At 41.0% G+C, this 14650-nt stretch overlaps 1 protein-coding gene across 1 annotated transcript; it reads left to right on the top strand.

Moving 5' to 3' along the window:
• Positions 1-3339: 3339 nt before the first annotated feature.
• On the top strand, positions 3340-10081 carry LOC147026931 (uncharacterized). The gene is made up of 2 exons (XM_085882832.1): positions 3340-5220; positions 8808-10081. Exons 1-2 carry the CDS (start codon positions 4555-4557, stop codon positions 9099-9101), a joined length of 960 nt encoding a protein of 319 aa, XP_085738958.1. The 5' UTR covers positions 3340-4554; the 3' UTR covers positions 9102-10081.
• The last annotated feature ends 4569 nt before the right edge of the window (positions 10082-14650 follow it).

A 14650-nucleotide genomic window follows, 5' to 3' on the forward strand; every position in this document is an offset into this window, starting at 1 on the left:
AAGCAATTATTAATGCAAAGGTTATATCAAACCAGGAGTCATCCATAAAACAATACGTTAATTAATCTGCTTCCACAGGGCAAGTTAAGCAAGTGTTGATTTTATTTATTGTGGAACGAGGCCTTATTTTAATTAAAAATGCACAGCTTATAAAAACGTCAATGAAAAACACAGCCATCTGACAAATGCAGAGGAAATCATTCAATATTCATTCAAAGATAATAAATGATGACCATTACATGTGTGTGGTCATTTATTTTCCTGGAGAATTTCAAATCAGACACTCTGCCTACTTTATAAATAAGTGGTGACAGTGATATTAACAAATGTTGTGGAGGGTGTTCAAAATTGTTATACAGATAAGAATACTGTACCTCGATCGTATCTCGGCGTGAGTTAAGACGACTGTGAACGACTGCGAGCATCTCGGCGTGCATTGGACTATACTGCGTGTCTGTCAGTCGTATAACTTTGTAATGCCTATGTGTACTCTGGGTATTTCCACAAATTTCCAATAATAAATTTTATCATATATATTCCAATTGAAATTATGTTTTAAAACAATGTAACACATGTTCAATTACATGTGAAAGCCTGGTGTTGGCTTAGCGGTTACGGTCGGTGGCTTGGCATCTTAGCTTCATGAGTTTGAGTCTTGTTGGCTGCTGAATTAACACCAGGTGGGGTTGACTCAGCCTGTCATCCTTCTGAGGTTGGTGAAATGAGTACCAGTGTACTGGTAATGGGGGCACAACATCAGCAGCATAGCTCTATGCTCCAACAAAATGAGAGCTACCTGGCAGCCAAGCTGCCATATGCAAGGAGAGGAAGAAGAAGAAGAAGAAGAATTGCATGTGATAGTGTTTATTCAACAAAAACAAGCACTAATGTTAGAAAATGATCATAAAGAACCGCCCCCCCTATCTACCCACACCTTTCCCTCCTTAACACTATTCCCTCTCCTCCAATTCATTATTTTAACCCTGCGATTTATAGTGGCTGTGGCCAGCACTCAGACCTTCCACAAGATTAAAAGTTCCAATTTGTATAACTGACGTTAGTTGTGAAACTGGCTGTGGAAGGATTCACAATTAACATCAGTTATTTTTTGATTTTTTCATTTCACAAGAGATATTGGTTCATCTTTAACATGTTTGGATCCTATCGTCCCTGCACTTCATAACACGGCAAATTGAAGATTCATGCAATAACAATACTACAAAGCACACACATTGGGTTGCACCATTTTGAGTATAAATATGACTTGGTTACTTGGTCGCAGAATATATTTATGTCGTGTGTGTATGGTAGTAGCATCTAATTATATTGCAGATAAAATTTTGTGTCGGTCTATTGATGGATCTGACATGACTGTAAATACCATTGGTTGTGCATCGTAAGACATGGGCTTGTTTTCGAAGACGCATTAAGCTGCTGAAATACTTGCACCAATGTTGTCTCCAAGATATTGTCGTGTCCACGCCGGTTAAGACCGACCTGGACGGATAGCCGAACGGTTCTACCTTGGAGGTGAACACGTGATCCATGGAGATGATCGCGTGCGCAGGATGCAAGGCGGTGAAGCGTGTACCAGAGGCGCTCACCAAGACGGAGGCACCAGGGTTTATACTGGAAGCCACATCGAATAGACAGACACAAGCAACTTTAATAAATAGGGTTTAATGAACATAAATCAAATGTTTAAAATGGAAATAAATCAAAGCGTAATAATAAAAAAATTAATCAAAGCATGAGGTAATGAAACACGAGGTAAGTTAAAGCCTGAAGTTGAGATGCCTCCACACACAGTTACAAAAACAGACGGGGAGGGGGGGGAGTTGGGGAGGGAGATAAAATAAAATCACTTCCTTTATTCTGGCACTTAGCTGGGTGTCCAGAGATGATCATTTAGGAGCTTTGGGATAGAACCGCATCGTCCTGCATGGGAAACCGTACCCAAAATGGTGCCAGGCCACTCTCTGCAAGGGAAACGTATATGGTAATTCATGCCGGTGGTTCTCCTTCGTAAAGGGCCCACAAACATTTGTACAGTTTCTTCTCATGAACGAATGTGCCGATCCTACTCCTCTCTTACACCAGGTGTGCTCGCCGCAAATAGTCGCCGCCTTTCTCCTTGACCATACCACAGGCCAATTTCTGAGGCCCCAACAGGAGGCCATGAGGCATGCTCTTCTTCTCTTCTCCGCTCCTCAGAAACGTACAATTTCGCGACTCAGCCGAACAGTAATGGCTAGCATCTTGCTCCAACACGCAGGCAAATTCACACAGCACGAACACGAAAATCGTGCTGCTACTTTGTCATGCCGAGAGGAGAGCCAGAGAGGTCCTATGTATTCTGACCACCATCTCCACACTTTCGCACATTCTGACGTCTAACAACCAATCATAAGCCTCGGGGCATGTCCTGTTAGCCCAAAGCCGAGAAGGCAGGGTTTCTTGCCTGCTTGAAAATGTTTGGCCCTGTTGTTGTTGTTGTTGTTGTTGTTGTTGTTGTTGTTGTTGTTGTTGTTGTTGTTGAAAGTGTGGTTCTTTAATTTCTGGTTTTGTAAATGCAAAAACTTACGAAAAGTTCAGAGGAGGCAATCACATACTGGGAGAAATTGGCCTATAACCTTACTTAATTAATACAGCACCACCCCCCATGTGTTGACATGTAACAACTTAAGCTGACAGTTTTCCCTACTTAAATTACATCAAGATGTCTCCTGCTCGTCCTCAGACCATGCTACTCTATACGATCCTACCTTTGCTCTGAAATTCCTCCATCTACCCCACAAACATAATAATATCATGCATATCAAATGGTTAAGTTAAATAACTGATATCGAGGTGAATGAGACCTGGTGTAGTGAGCATCATACCAATTCAGTTCTAATACCTGCACAGTTACGATGGACCAGTCATGTGATCTGAACCAGTGCCAGCAGAATTCCCAACAGGTGCTGTGATGGCAAAATAGAATGTGGGCAGCTAAATGAAGGGGAAAAGAGTTGTTGAACACAAGATTCAAAGATTGTGACATAATAATGGAGAATTGGGAATCACTGGCTAAGAATCATTCAACAAGGTGAGTAGTAGATTAATGGGGTTTCTGAGACATTCCTGCAAATGAATGGGAAAACTATGAATTGAACCCTGAAAACCCATAAACAGGAGACTGATTCCTCCCCCCCCCCACCACCTACAAATGTATAGGGAGAACTCTCTGACTCGAGACCCATCAGGACAAAAAGAGGAGAATGATTTTCTGCCATACAAGCTCATGTTAAATTGAGACTGTCTCAGGGCCCAAAAAAACCTCATACAAATTAATAGGGGAAGCTTTCTTGCTCAAGGCCCATCAGATCAAAAGAGAAGAATGATTTTCTCTCCCCCCTCTGACTCTTAGTCCATGGGGTCAAAAGAAGAGATCGATCTCTGCCCCATTACTTACTACACTCAAAGCGTGATCCAACGAATATTTGTTCATATTCTATTTGAGGTAATAAATTAATTTTCCTATTACATTCATCACCATCGAGTATGTTCACAAATAATATTTTGGAACTTAGTTCTTGGCCTAAATATCTTTGTTGAGCAGAGATAAAATGATAAACTTCTCTTAATGCTCTTGTTTGACCACCTGAGCCTCAGATTATTTGTTGCAAAAGCCACGCCCACTTTCCTAAGCCCCGCCTACTTTTTCTTACTCCACGCCCACTTCCCCTAAGCCACGCCCACTTTTCATGAATCTCACCAACTTTTCATAAGCTCCGCCCACTTTTCGTAAGCCCCCCCACTTTTGTGAGGACCACCTACTCTTACATCATTTCCAGTTAATCTCTTTTCCAAAGAATTCACTCGTAAATTCTAGAATGTTATGTTTTAGAAAATTTCTGGATGAAGGCCTGGGGTTTGTTCAGAGAATTTCCAAAGAAAATCACACCGACCAGGCTTTCTATATAAAGGCTTGAAACCCAGACTGAATTTAAACATATTTTTACTTTCACTGAGAATGGACTGCTCTGCTGAGCTTGAGTGGGATGACTTTGGAGTTCCTTGGTGTTCTACTACTTGTATGGAACTAAACCTTCAAGTTGATGAACTGGATTCAAACCTCTTATCTATTGAGGTAAGATTTTATTTTCCTATTTGCAGAGTTTGATTGTGGTGAATTGACGTGAATTGAGGGACATGACGCGGGATCACATGTTGTGCGTCTCGCGTATAAGGGGAGGTCTCTGCGGCACGAGTGATTGTCCCCGGGGCATTGCCATTGACATCGGCTGTTCACTTGATGCTCGTTAACTGAAGGTGCTCATTGACTGGTGAGAATGGAGATTATATCGAACTCCGTGCTTACGCGGATTGTCTGCAATGATTAACTGCACATGTATACGTTACTGCTTATGTACTCCTAGCTGAACCTGTATTCCCCGGTGTGCCCACAGAAGCGGCTCCAATCAAATGGAATAAAGCCTAAACTCTGAAGGTTCATCTCTCGCTCTCATTTCAATTTATTCCATTTAATTTTCTCGGCTCTCTCAACCAAAGATGGACAAGATCTACAAACCAGAGAGGTTCGACGCAGACCCAAACGCGACTGACGCAGAAATGAAATGGTCGCATTGGTTCTGTTCCTTCTCACACTATCTGACCATCATCGAGGAGGGAGCTGACAAATTTGCCGCTCTCGTGAATCATGTCTCGCCCAGCGTGTACAGGCTCTTCTCGGGGTGCGACACTTACGAAGCAGCGATCGAGGTGCTGCAAGCGCTCTACGTGAAGCCCAAGAACGAGGTATACATACGACATCTTCTCAACACACGCAAGCAAGCAGCCGGGGAGACAATCGATCAGTTCCTGCAAGCTCTGAATCAGCTGGGAAAAGACGGCAGCTTCCGGGCGGTAAGCGCCGAGGAACACCGAAAGGAAGCCACACGGGAGGCATTCATCCAAGGACTCAGATCAGCCCACATACGGCAACGCTTACTAGAGAAAGCGCAACCCACTCTTGACAAGGTAGTCGATCAGGCTCGAGCGATGGATACGGCTCAGCAGCAATCTGAGTCATTTGGGACACCGATGCTGCTCATGAACGCTGCTACGATGGGAACCCAAGGAACCCCACTGGCACAGACACAGCCAGACATAGGGGATGGAGAAACACCCGAGGAGCCGGATACCCAGACCTCGTCAAACTCCTCAGCAACTGCTCCGGTTGGTAAATGCTTCTTTTGTTGGTACAAAAGGCATCCTCGTCAAAAATGTCCCGCCAGAGATGCCACATGCATGAATTGCGACAAGAAAGGGCATTATGCCAGGGTATGTAAATCTACTCTAAGGAGAAATAAACCCACTTCTGCGGCTCTCTACTCGCAAAATAAATTGACTGCAGCCTCCCGGGGAATCTATCCAAGGCTATCATCAACGTACGAATTAACGGGCATATGGCTGAGGCACTGATTGATACCGGTAGCTCTGAAAGTTTCGTCAACAGCTCGCTAGTGAAGGGCAGGAAATGGGTAATCCACCCGACTGACAATACGGTATGCATGGCCGCCACCTCACTACAATCCCGCGTACGAGGGTACTGCAATGTTGAATTGGACGTAAAAGGGTACACGCATCGGGATGTAAAGGTACTGGTGCTTCGTGATTTGTGCGCAGACGTAATTCTGGGTCATAATGTCCTCAAGCAGCACACGAGCGTCGAAATACCCTTTGGAGGAAGCAAGCCTCGTCTAATTTTAAATGCGTTGACCACCGCGGAGGTGACGTCCCCCAGCTGTTCGCTAACTTGTCGCCGGTCTGCAAACCGATAGCGATCAAATCGTGGCGATATACCACTGCTGACATGAATTTCATCACTTCGGAAACCAAGCGATTACTGGAGGAGGGAATTATAGAACCGAGCGATTCGCCATGGCGCGCACAGGTGTTAGTAACCAGCAGTCAGAACCATAAGAAACGAATGGTTGTCGATTATTCCCAAACGGTCAATCGCTTCACCCAACTCGACGCCTACCCCCTGCCGCGCATAGATGAGATGGTCGAACGCGTGGCCAATTATAAGGTATTCAGTACCATCGACTTGCGAAGCGCCTATCATCAAATTCCCATCCGAGAGGAAGACAAACCTTACACTGCATTCCAGGCAGGGAGGCGCCTCTACCAGTTCAGAAGGATACCATTCGGTGTCACGAATGGAGTAGCTTGCTTCCAACGGGTTATGGACGACATCATCTCAGATGAAAACCTCAAAGACACTTTTGTTTACGTGGATAATGTCACAGTGTGCGGTAGGGATCAGAGGGAACATGATAGGAATCTGGACAGATTCTTGAGCATTGCTAGAAAATATAATCTGACTCTCAACTACGAGAAATGCGTATTCTCGGCAAGGTCAATTGACCTTCTCGGCTACACAATAGCCGACGGCACAATTAAGCCTGATCCTGAGCGATTGCGCCCGCTCCGTGAGCTTCCACCACCTCAGGACTTGCAGACAATGCGCCGGGTGATCGGGATGTTCGCTTACTATGCGAGATGGATTTCGCAATACTCCGAGAAAATACATCCCCTAGTGCATTGCAAAAACTTTCCACCAGATGCCGCTGTTGTAAGAGCTTTCCACAATCTCAAGGATGATATCAGTAAGTCCGTGGTTTTATCGATCGACAGCTCGGTGCCCTTCGTGGTGGAGACCGACGCTTCAAATCACGCCATAGCTGCTACACTTAATCAGTCTGGGCGGCCGGTCGCGTTCTTCTCAAGAACTCTCTCTAGAAGCGAGCAGAGACACTCAGCGATAGAGAAGGAAGCGTACGCCATCGTTGAAGCGCTGCGGAAATGGAGACATTATTTACTGGGAAACCACTTCACGCTCGTTACGGACCAACGATCCGTGGCATTCATGTTTGATGGGAAGAATAACGGGAAAATTAAGAATGAAAAAATTATGAGATGGCGGATAGACCTAGCTTGCTACAGATACGACATTGTTTACCGGCCCGGGAAAGAAAACCCTGCTGCAGATACCTTCTCCCGGGTCTACAGTTCGGCAACAATCAGTCAGGCTTTGCAAGACCTCCATGTGTCTCTGTGCCACCCAGGGGTAACCAGGATGGCACATTTCGTACGCAGACAAAATCTTCCCTATTCTGTTGAAGATATTAAACAAATGAATGCTTCATGCCCTGTTTGTGCTGAACTAAAACCCAGATTCTATGGCGCGGCATCTGGCAGACTGATCAAGGCCACTTCCCCCTTCGAGAGACTAAACATCGACTTCAAAGGGCCCCTGCCGACCGAAACAGACAACAGATACATATTCACCGTTGTTGATGAATATTCAAGGTTCCCTTTCGCGTTTCCGTGCTCGGATATGACCTCGGGCACTGTCGTAAAATGTCTCTCTGACCTCTTCGCTATGTTTGGGAGACCTTCGTACATACATTCAGACAGAGGGCCGTGTTTCATGTCGGCCGGGCTAAAACAATTCCTATTAGAGCACAGCATAGCAACTAGTCGAACGACGGGTTACAACCCACAGGGAAACGGGCAGGTGGAACGGTATAATGGAGTTATTTGGAAAGCCGTAACTCTGGCGCTGAAATCGAGAGGACTGGGCCCCGAGCGGTGGGAGCTTACCCTTCTCGACGCTCTGAATTCCATACGCTCTTTGCTCTGCACGTCCACAAATGCCACTCCTCACGAACGTATGTTTACTCACCAACGACGTTATGTTGACGGTCAAACGGTGCCCAACTGGCTGACCCATCCCGGTACAGTGTTCATGAAACGCCCGGTACGACAAAGCAAGTATGAACCGCTGGTGGAGGGGTCGAACTCATTGACACTAATCCAGAGTATGCTCATGTCAGGCTCCCGGATGGCAGGGAGACCACTGTGTCGGTTCGCCATCTGGCTCCCTCAGGTACTCCTCCCGCCGGTACACCACCTTCTGGCACTCCTCCTTCTGACATTTCCCCCCCAGGAACTCCGCCAGGCGACGGGGCTGCCGTGTTCCACCCGAGAGCGATCGAGGAGTCATCCCCGGCACAAGTCGAGGCTCACCAAGAGGATCGGGAGTCTCCCTCAAGTGAAACTGCCGTTTACTCCCGGAGAGGTCGACGAATAAGGCCCCCTCGACGACTCAATCTGTAAAGGGGATTATCGGCATTCTCGCTGCTCATGCTCCTATATGCCCATTATATCATATATCGATGCTCATTTCCATGCTCCTACAACTCAAAATAATCACTGCTTGGCATGTATGCTTCTGTAGATCTATTAGTCCGCGTTGCTTGGAATGTATACTCCTATAGTGCTAAAGCAATCATGGTGTGTAAGATGGGCCCCTAGTTACATTTTAAAGGTGGGGAGAATGTGGTGAATTGACGTGAATTGAGGGACATGACGCGGGATCACATGTTGTGCGTCTCGCGTATAAGGGGAGGTCTCTGCGGCACGAGTGATTGTCCCCGGGGCATTGCCATTGACATCGGCTGTTCACTTGATGCTCGTTAACTGAAGGTGCTCATTGACTGGTGAGAATGGAGATTATATCGAACTCCGTGCTTACGCGGATTGTCTGCAATGATTAACTGCACATGTATACGTTACTGCTTATGTACTCCTAGCTGAACCTGTATTCCCCGGTGTGCCCACAGAAGCGGCTCCAATCAAATGGTATAAAGCCTAAACTCTGAAGGTTCATCTCTCGCTCTCATTTCATTGATTTAAGCATATAATCAATTAATAATTAAATCACTTAATTAATACATTATTATTTTCTCTCACAGGAAATTGTATCTGAAATACAAAATGAAAATACTGCTTTTGCCACAATTTTGGGTGAAATTGTTGGTTTGGTTGAAGACCTTGTGAGCGACCAAGACCCACAGAACGAGCTCGAACTTGATGACCCAACCAAAGAGTTATACCTTGGAGACCCACAAAATCCTGAAAAAGAGTTTTACATCGATGGTACTCATTGTGAGTTATCAATACAATATCCACTGAACAAGTTATACCTTGATGAACCAGAATATGTTTTACCACGGAGACTCACAAATTTTGAAAAAATCAGTAAATGAGTTATCCTTGGTGGTTTTAAATATGAAACCTACCTCGGAGACCTCACAAATTTTGAAAAAAATCAGTAAATGAGTTCTGCCTTGATGGTTTAAACAACTACCTTGGAGACTCGGGAAAAGGGTTCTGCCAAGATAGTTCTAAATATGGAGCCGACTTGGAGACTCACACATTTTGAAAAAAAATCAGTAAATGAGTTATCCTTGGTGGTTTTAAATATGAAACCTACCTCGGAGACCTCACAAATTTTGAAAAAATCAGTAAATGAGTTCTGCCTTGATAGTTTAAATAACTACCTTGGAAACTCGGGAAAAGGGTTCTGCCAAGATGGTTCTAAATATGGAGCCTACCTTGGAGACTCACAAATTTTGAAAAAATCCGGAAATGAGTTATCCCTTGGAGACTTTGTAAGTTGGTTTTATTTTGGAGACTTGAAATGTGGGTTCTGGCTTGATAACTTCAATGTGATACATATCTTGGAAACTCAACAGGAATGTGGTTATACCTTGGAGACTTGGAAAGTTGGGTTTATTTTGGAGACTTGAAATGTGGTTTCCACCAAGAAGACTCTTGGGGATCTCAACCTATCGATGTGGTTCTTTGTTGGATGGTGCTTTATGAGAGCAATATCAAGAAAGTTCTGGGAAGAAAGTGCAGGAAAGTTCTTACTCCCCCTTTCTACTTCATCAAACCTGAAAGCCTTAAAAGACCGAATTGGAAGAAGAGAAAAAAAAACATAAAAAAATGTATATTGTTAGTTCTGGGAAGAAGATGCCAGAAGGTTCTTACTCCCCCTTTCTTCTTCATCAAACCTGAAAACCTTAAAAGACAGAATTGGAAGAAGAGAAAAAAACATAAAAAATATATATTGTTGAAATACGTATTTAAAAAAAGATATTGTGTTTGGCGAGGATTATGTTGGGGTTGAGATTTTGAATGTGAGGGTTAGGGCGGGTTTGCGTTGGGGTTGAGATTTTGAATGTGAGGGTTAGGGTGGGTTTGCGTTGGGGTTGAGATTTTGAATGTGAGGGTTAGGGTGGGTAAGGGTGGGTTAGGGTTGAGATTTTGAATGTGAGGGTTAGGCTGGGTTTGCGTTGGGGTTGTGATTTTGAATGTGAGGGTTAGGGTGAGTTTGGGTTGGGGTTGAGATTTTGAATGTGAGGGTCAGGGTGGGAAAGGGTGGGTTAGGGTTGGGGTTGATTATGCCCCCTGTTATATTATCACACACACAAACAAACACACATACACACCAACAAACAAAAGTTAAGCCTTGACTATTCAGTTGAGGATTCTGTGTTTGGGGTTCACAGATCTAAGAACGTCCCCCTTGACACACATTATATATTTTTTAAATTCAACCCTCAGCAGATGCCACCTGTTATACACCTCGGACTTGGTCCTCGAGTGTCCATAAAGGTGCATAGTTGATGGGAGTGAAGCGCCAACCTATTTCTCCCATGAGTATTATTTGCTTTGTTTTGTCTTTTGTAATTCCTGTGAATAAAATGAACCTAAAATATCTTCCCCTTCTAAATCATAGATCTTATAAGTCCAAGGAACTGTATCTATTACATCAACAATTTTAAAAAGTATAACCTTTTTCAAAATGAGATTTCCACCTATATATTCTTACAATATCACCAACTTTGAACTTAGGTTTTCTGACATTAATCTCTTTTTCATCATATTTTAATTTTGTAAATGTCTTTGATGGTTTCGTATTCGTTGATGTGTGAATTGTGTCATTATACTTATCTATAATATCCTGAATAAAAGATGACCATTGTTGAGAACCGAGTTGTGTGAATTTTTTATATAGTTTCTCTTTTAAAGTACAATTAAAGCGCTCAAGAACAACGGCTTTTCCTTCATTAAAGGGACTGTATAATGTAATGCTGTTATTTTTTTAGAAAATTCATAAATGTTTTATTATAGAACTCTCGACCCTCATCAGTCCACAAATTTTGGGGTTTTCTCTTACTTTTATTAAATATCTGTTGAAAGGCTAACATAAGAGTATTACTTTTGTTTGATAAAGGGACAACCCACGCATATCTACTCCTCAAATCAATAACGGTTAAAGCATACTTGTACCCCTTATCATTATTGAGTTCAATCAAATCAGCGGACCAAATATAATCAACTTCCTTGGAATAAACCTTCCTTCTATGAAACTTTGTGAATATTGGTTTATGTAATTCATCAGCTAATTGTTCTTCAGTCTTAATGACATCATTAGAGCCAATAAGTTTATTGAATTTCCAAGCCAAAGTTTCAATTTAGTACTGATCATCTTCTTCATGATGAACCTATCAAATTTTTCTCTCAAGGTTGGATTTTGTATCAGAGACAAATTATACAACATATCTCTATCAGCTTCATGCTTTTCTTCCAAAGTTGCGGTATTCCCATAATCAATATCGTGCCTCATGCACACTTCATCAACCCTATTGATGGGTTTACTCCATGGTTTAGGATTGTCTGTCTCATCTCATCTTTTATTCAAGTTTGTGCCTGGACAACAGAAAGAAAACCCTGGTCGATGCAATTCCCCTGGTATTCCAGTAGTTGTAAATTTGCTTCCTGATAAAAACTTTTGCATATCTCCTCCACGTTTGTGATTGGAGATAAATTGACACTTTTTTGAACCACACACCGAACATGTACCTTTTGTATAACCCTATTATTTTTACTTTGAAAATATGAGACATTTTTAATGTTAGTTTTCTTTTTACATTTGACACAAAAACTCATTTATTTATGAGAAAAATTCCAACACAGTGCAAAAACCTTTTTAGTTTCCAACATGCACATTTGAATCTTACTTTTTAAAACATAAAGAATCCTCAGAAATGTCTTCACTCTCTCCTCCATTTATTTAAGAAAAAATGAAAAACTTTAATTGACGTCAATATCTTTCCCTTGAAAACGATGTTAATAGTCTTGTCGAAAATATTGCTAATAGATTTGTCAATTGTTTGTTTTCCTCCTCGGTATGTTTAGATTTATTTATTTTCTTTAATACCCCCAATCTTTTTTTAATCTCACTGGTTTCCATATTTTCAAATTAATTTGTTCTCTCTCTTTCCTCCCTCTCATCCCTCTCCTCCTCTCTCTTCTCTCTCTCCTCCTTCTCTCTCTTCTCCCTCTTCTCTCTTTCCTCCTCTCTCTTCTCTCTTTCCTCCTTCTCTCTCTTCTCCCTTTCCTCCATTTCTCTCTTATCCCTCTCCTCCTTCTCTCTCTTCTCCTTTTCCTCCTCTTCTCTCTCTTCTTCTCTCTCTTCAACTCCTTTCTCGTCCCTTACTATCCTTGAATCACTTACACCCCATAGAATATCATACATATATTCATCGGGATTTCTTGTTATTCCTGTATCCAAAATAATTTTTTTATAACAGGAAACCAATAAAATTTCATTTGTATTTCTAAAAGACCCTTACGTTTTATTAACTTCATAATTTTTTCATTATTTAACATTTTAATGAAATCCAAAGTTGTTGGTCTATCAACATCAGTATAAAGCCAATCTTTTGTTGAAAATACCTCATTCTTATGTTGTAGAACATATTTATTAAAATACCGAATACCCTTTTCTTGAAGGTATGCTTGGACACAGAAATGATAATTTTCTTGAAGCCTTCTTGCAGTCATTTATGTATTAGAAATATATGACAGAATAATATTATGACACGAAACATCTCCCCATCTACCCATAGTTAAATCATTTTGTATTACCTTACTTATTATATATAATCCCGTTTTTTCTGTTTTCATGATATAAACTCGGCAAAACCTTTATTATATTTACCCTCATTAAATTCTTTTATTTGTTGTTTACTAATCGTGCTTCCACAAAACTCATTCTCTATACCAAGTGGTAAATATTCTTCCTTACGAGACTGATTTAATTGTTCCCAGTATTCTTGGTCAATTTTAAATGACCAATTATACCCTAAATCATTCATATCATACCCCCATTGTTCTATTCTCATACAAACGATACACCCTTCTTTATAAAACTTTATTTTAATTGGAACTGTGAATTCTGGATGACCTGGAGATAAAATCAACACTTCTGTATCTTTGGAATACACGGCCGTTTTATTTAAGGATATATCTTGTGATAAATCACTTAATCTCACCAAGTCATTCGCATCAGTAGGGCTTGGATAATTTTTTAATTTATAAGCATTTTTATTCTTAATATTTTTTGTTATACTATATTTCTTTCTGTCGTTCAGCCTTATGCCTTTGTGTAATAATTTGATAAATCAATATCCAGTTCTTGGGATACACCAAAGAAAGAACCATCTTTACCAACATAAGTCATTTATATTAGATTAAAAATTATGTCATCAATTTTTTTTATTTTTGTTGAGTTGAAATAACACATGTCGACATACTTTGACCACAACACTTGGAATTTAATTCTTGGACTTGAAGTGTTTGATAAACACCATTCTGTAAGAATTTTATGACTTTAACAGGTGGTGGAAGACCAAAACTATCAAAATTATATTTGTCTTGACTATTAAAAATACAAGCCAATGAGAACCGTTCCCATTATTATCTTCTAAGTTCATAATAATATTCTTTGTATGTTACGGCACGTTTGTTAATTCATCTCTCATACAAATAACCACATTATGAATTTTTAATTTCTTACAATATTTGACAAGTTGTAAATTTGATGTTGAATTCTTTCCAAATTCTTTAAACCACTCATCAATGCTCATTTATTTATTAGAAAGATCCATTAGCCCTTTTAGTCAATTTTACACCAGCTTGTGAGATAGAAGAAAGCATATCTCCAACTAACAATCTCGCTTTATCAGGCAGACTTTCAAGTTTTTCAGCAAAATCTACAATTACACCACTTCCACTAATTTGTTTCTCCAACCCTTTGTTATGTCTTTCCAATTATTTTTGAGCCCGGAGTTGAGCCTTCCTTTCGTTGGCAGTTTTCACCGCTGTTGAAATAATGTCAATTTGCCAATGTCAGTTGAATCACCGTCAATGCTCCAACCACACTTAAAACAGCAAATAAACGAATTAGAAATGGGAGAAATCCTCCACTCATCTCTCTTATTGAATATTTTTTCAACATTGGTTTTGTCATTTTAATTTTAAGTGAGCCAGTATCGTTCAAGATTTTAACCTGTTCTCTTGTGAGCAAAACATCAATTCTTACTGCTCCTTTTCTCTGAATTGTATTTACGTTAATCATACAAGGCTTTTGATTTTGAACACAAGATGATAGTTGATGAAGATTGATTTGATTAACATATACCCCAGTTGGTACTTTGTCACTCATTTATTTACGAAAAAATTACGTGAAACGAATCATAACAGCATTATCCATATTAATCTGTAATTCTGTTTCTTCCAAAAGCAAACAATATGAATCGACTTCTTCACTCTCTCCTCTTTCAATGTATAGGGAAGTATCCACTCGATTAGACTTTATAGTTTCCTTTTGAGCACTCAGATCAAACGAAAAGATTGCATACAAACTTTTAAATGCTTTTAAATGTTTCCAAAATAGATTCTT

The sequence above is a fragment of the Eptatretus burgeri genome, chromosome 5 (genome assembly GCF_056783735.1).
Source record: "Eptatretus burgeri isolate ZD-2024b chromosome 5, Ebu_testis_v1, whole genome shotgun sequence".
Taxonomy (NCBI): domain Eukaryota; kingdom Metazoa; phylum Chordata; class Myxini; order Myxiniformes; family Myxinidae; genus Eptatretus; species Eptatretus burgeri.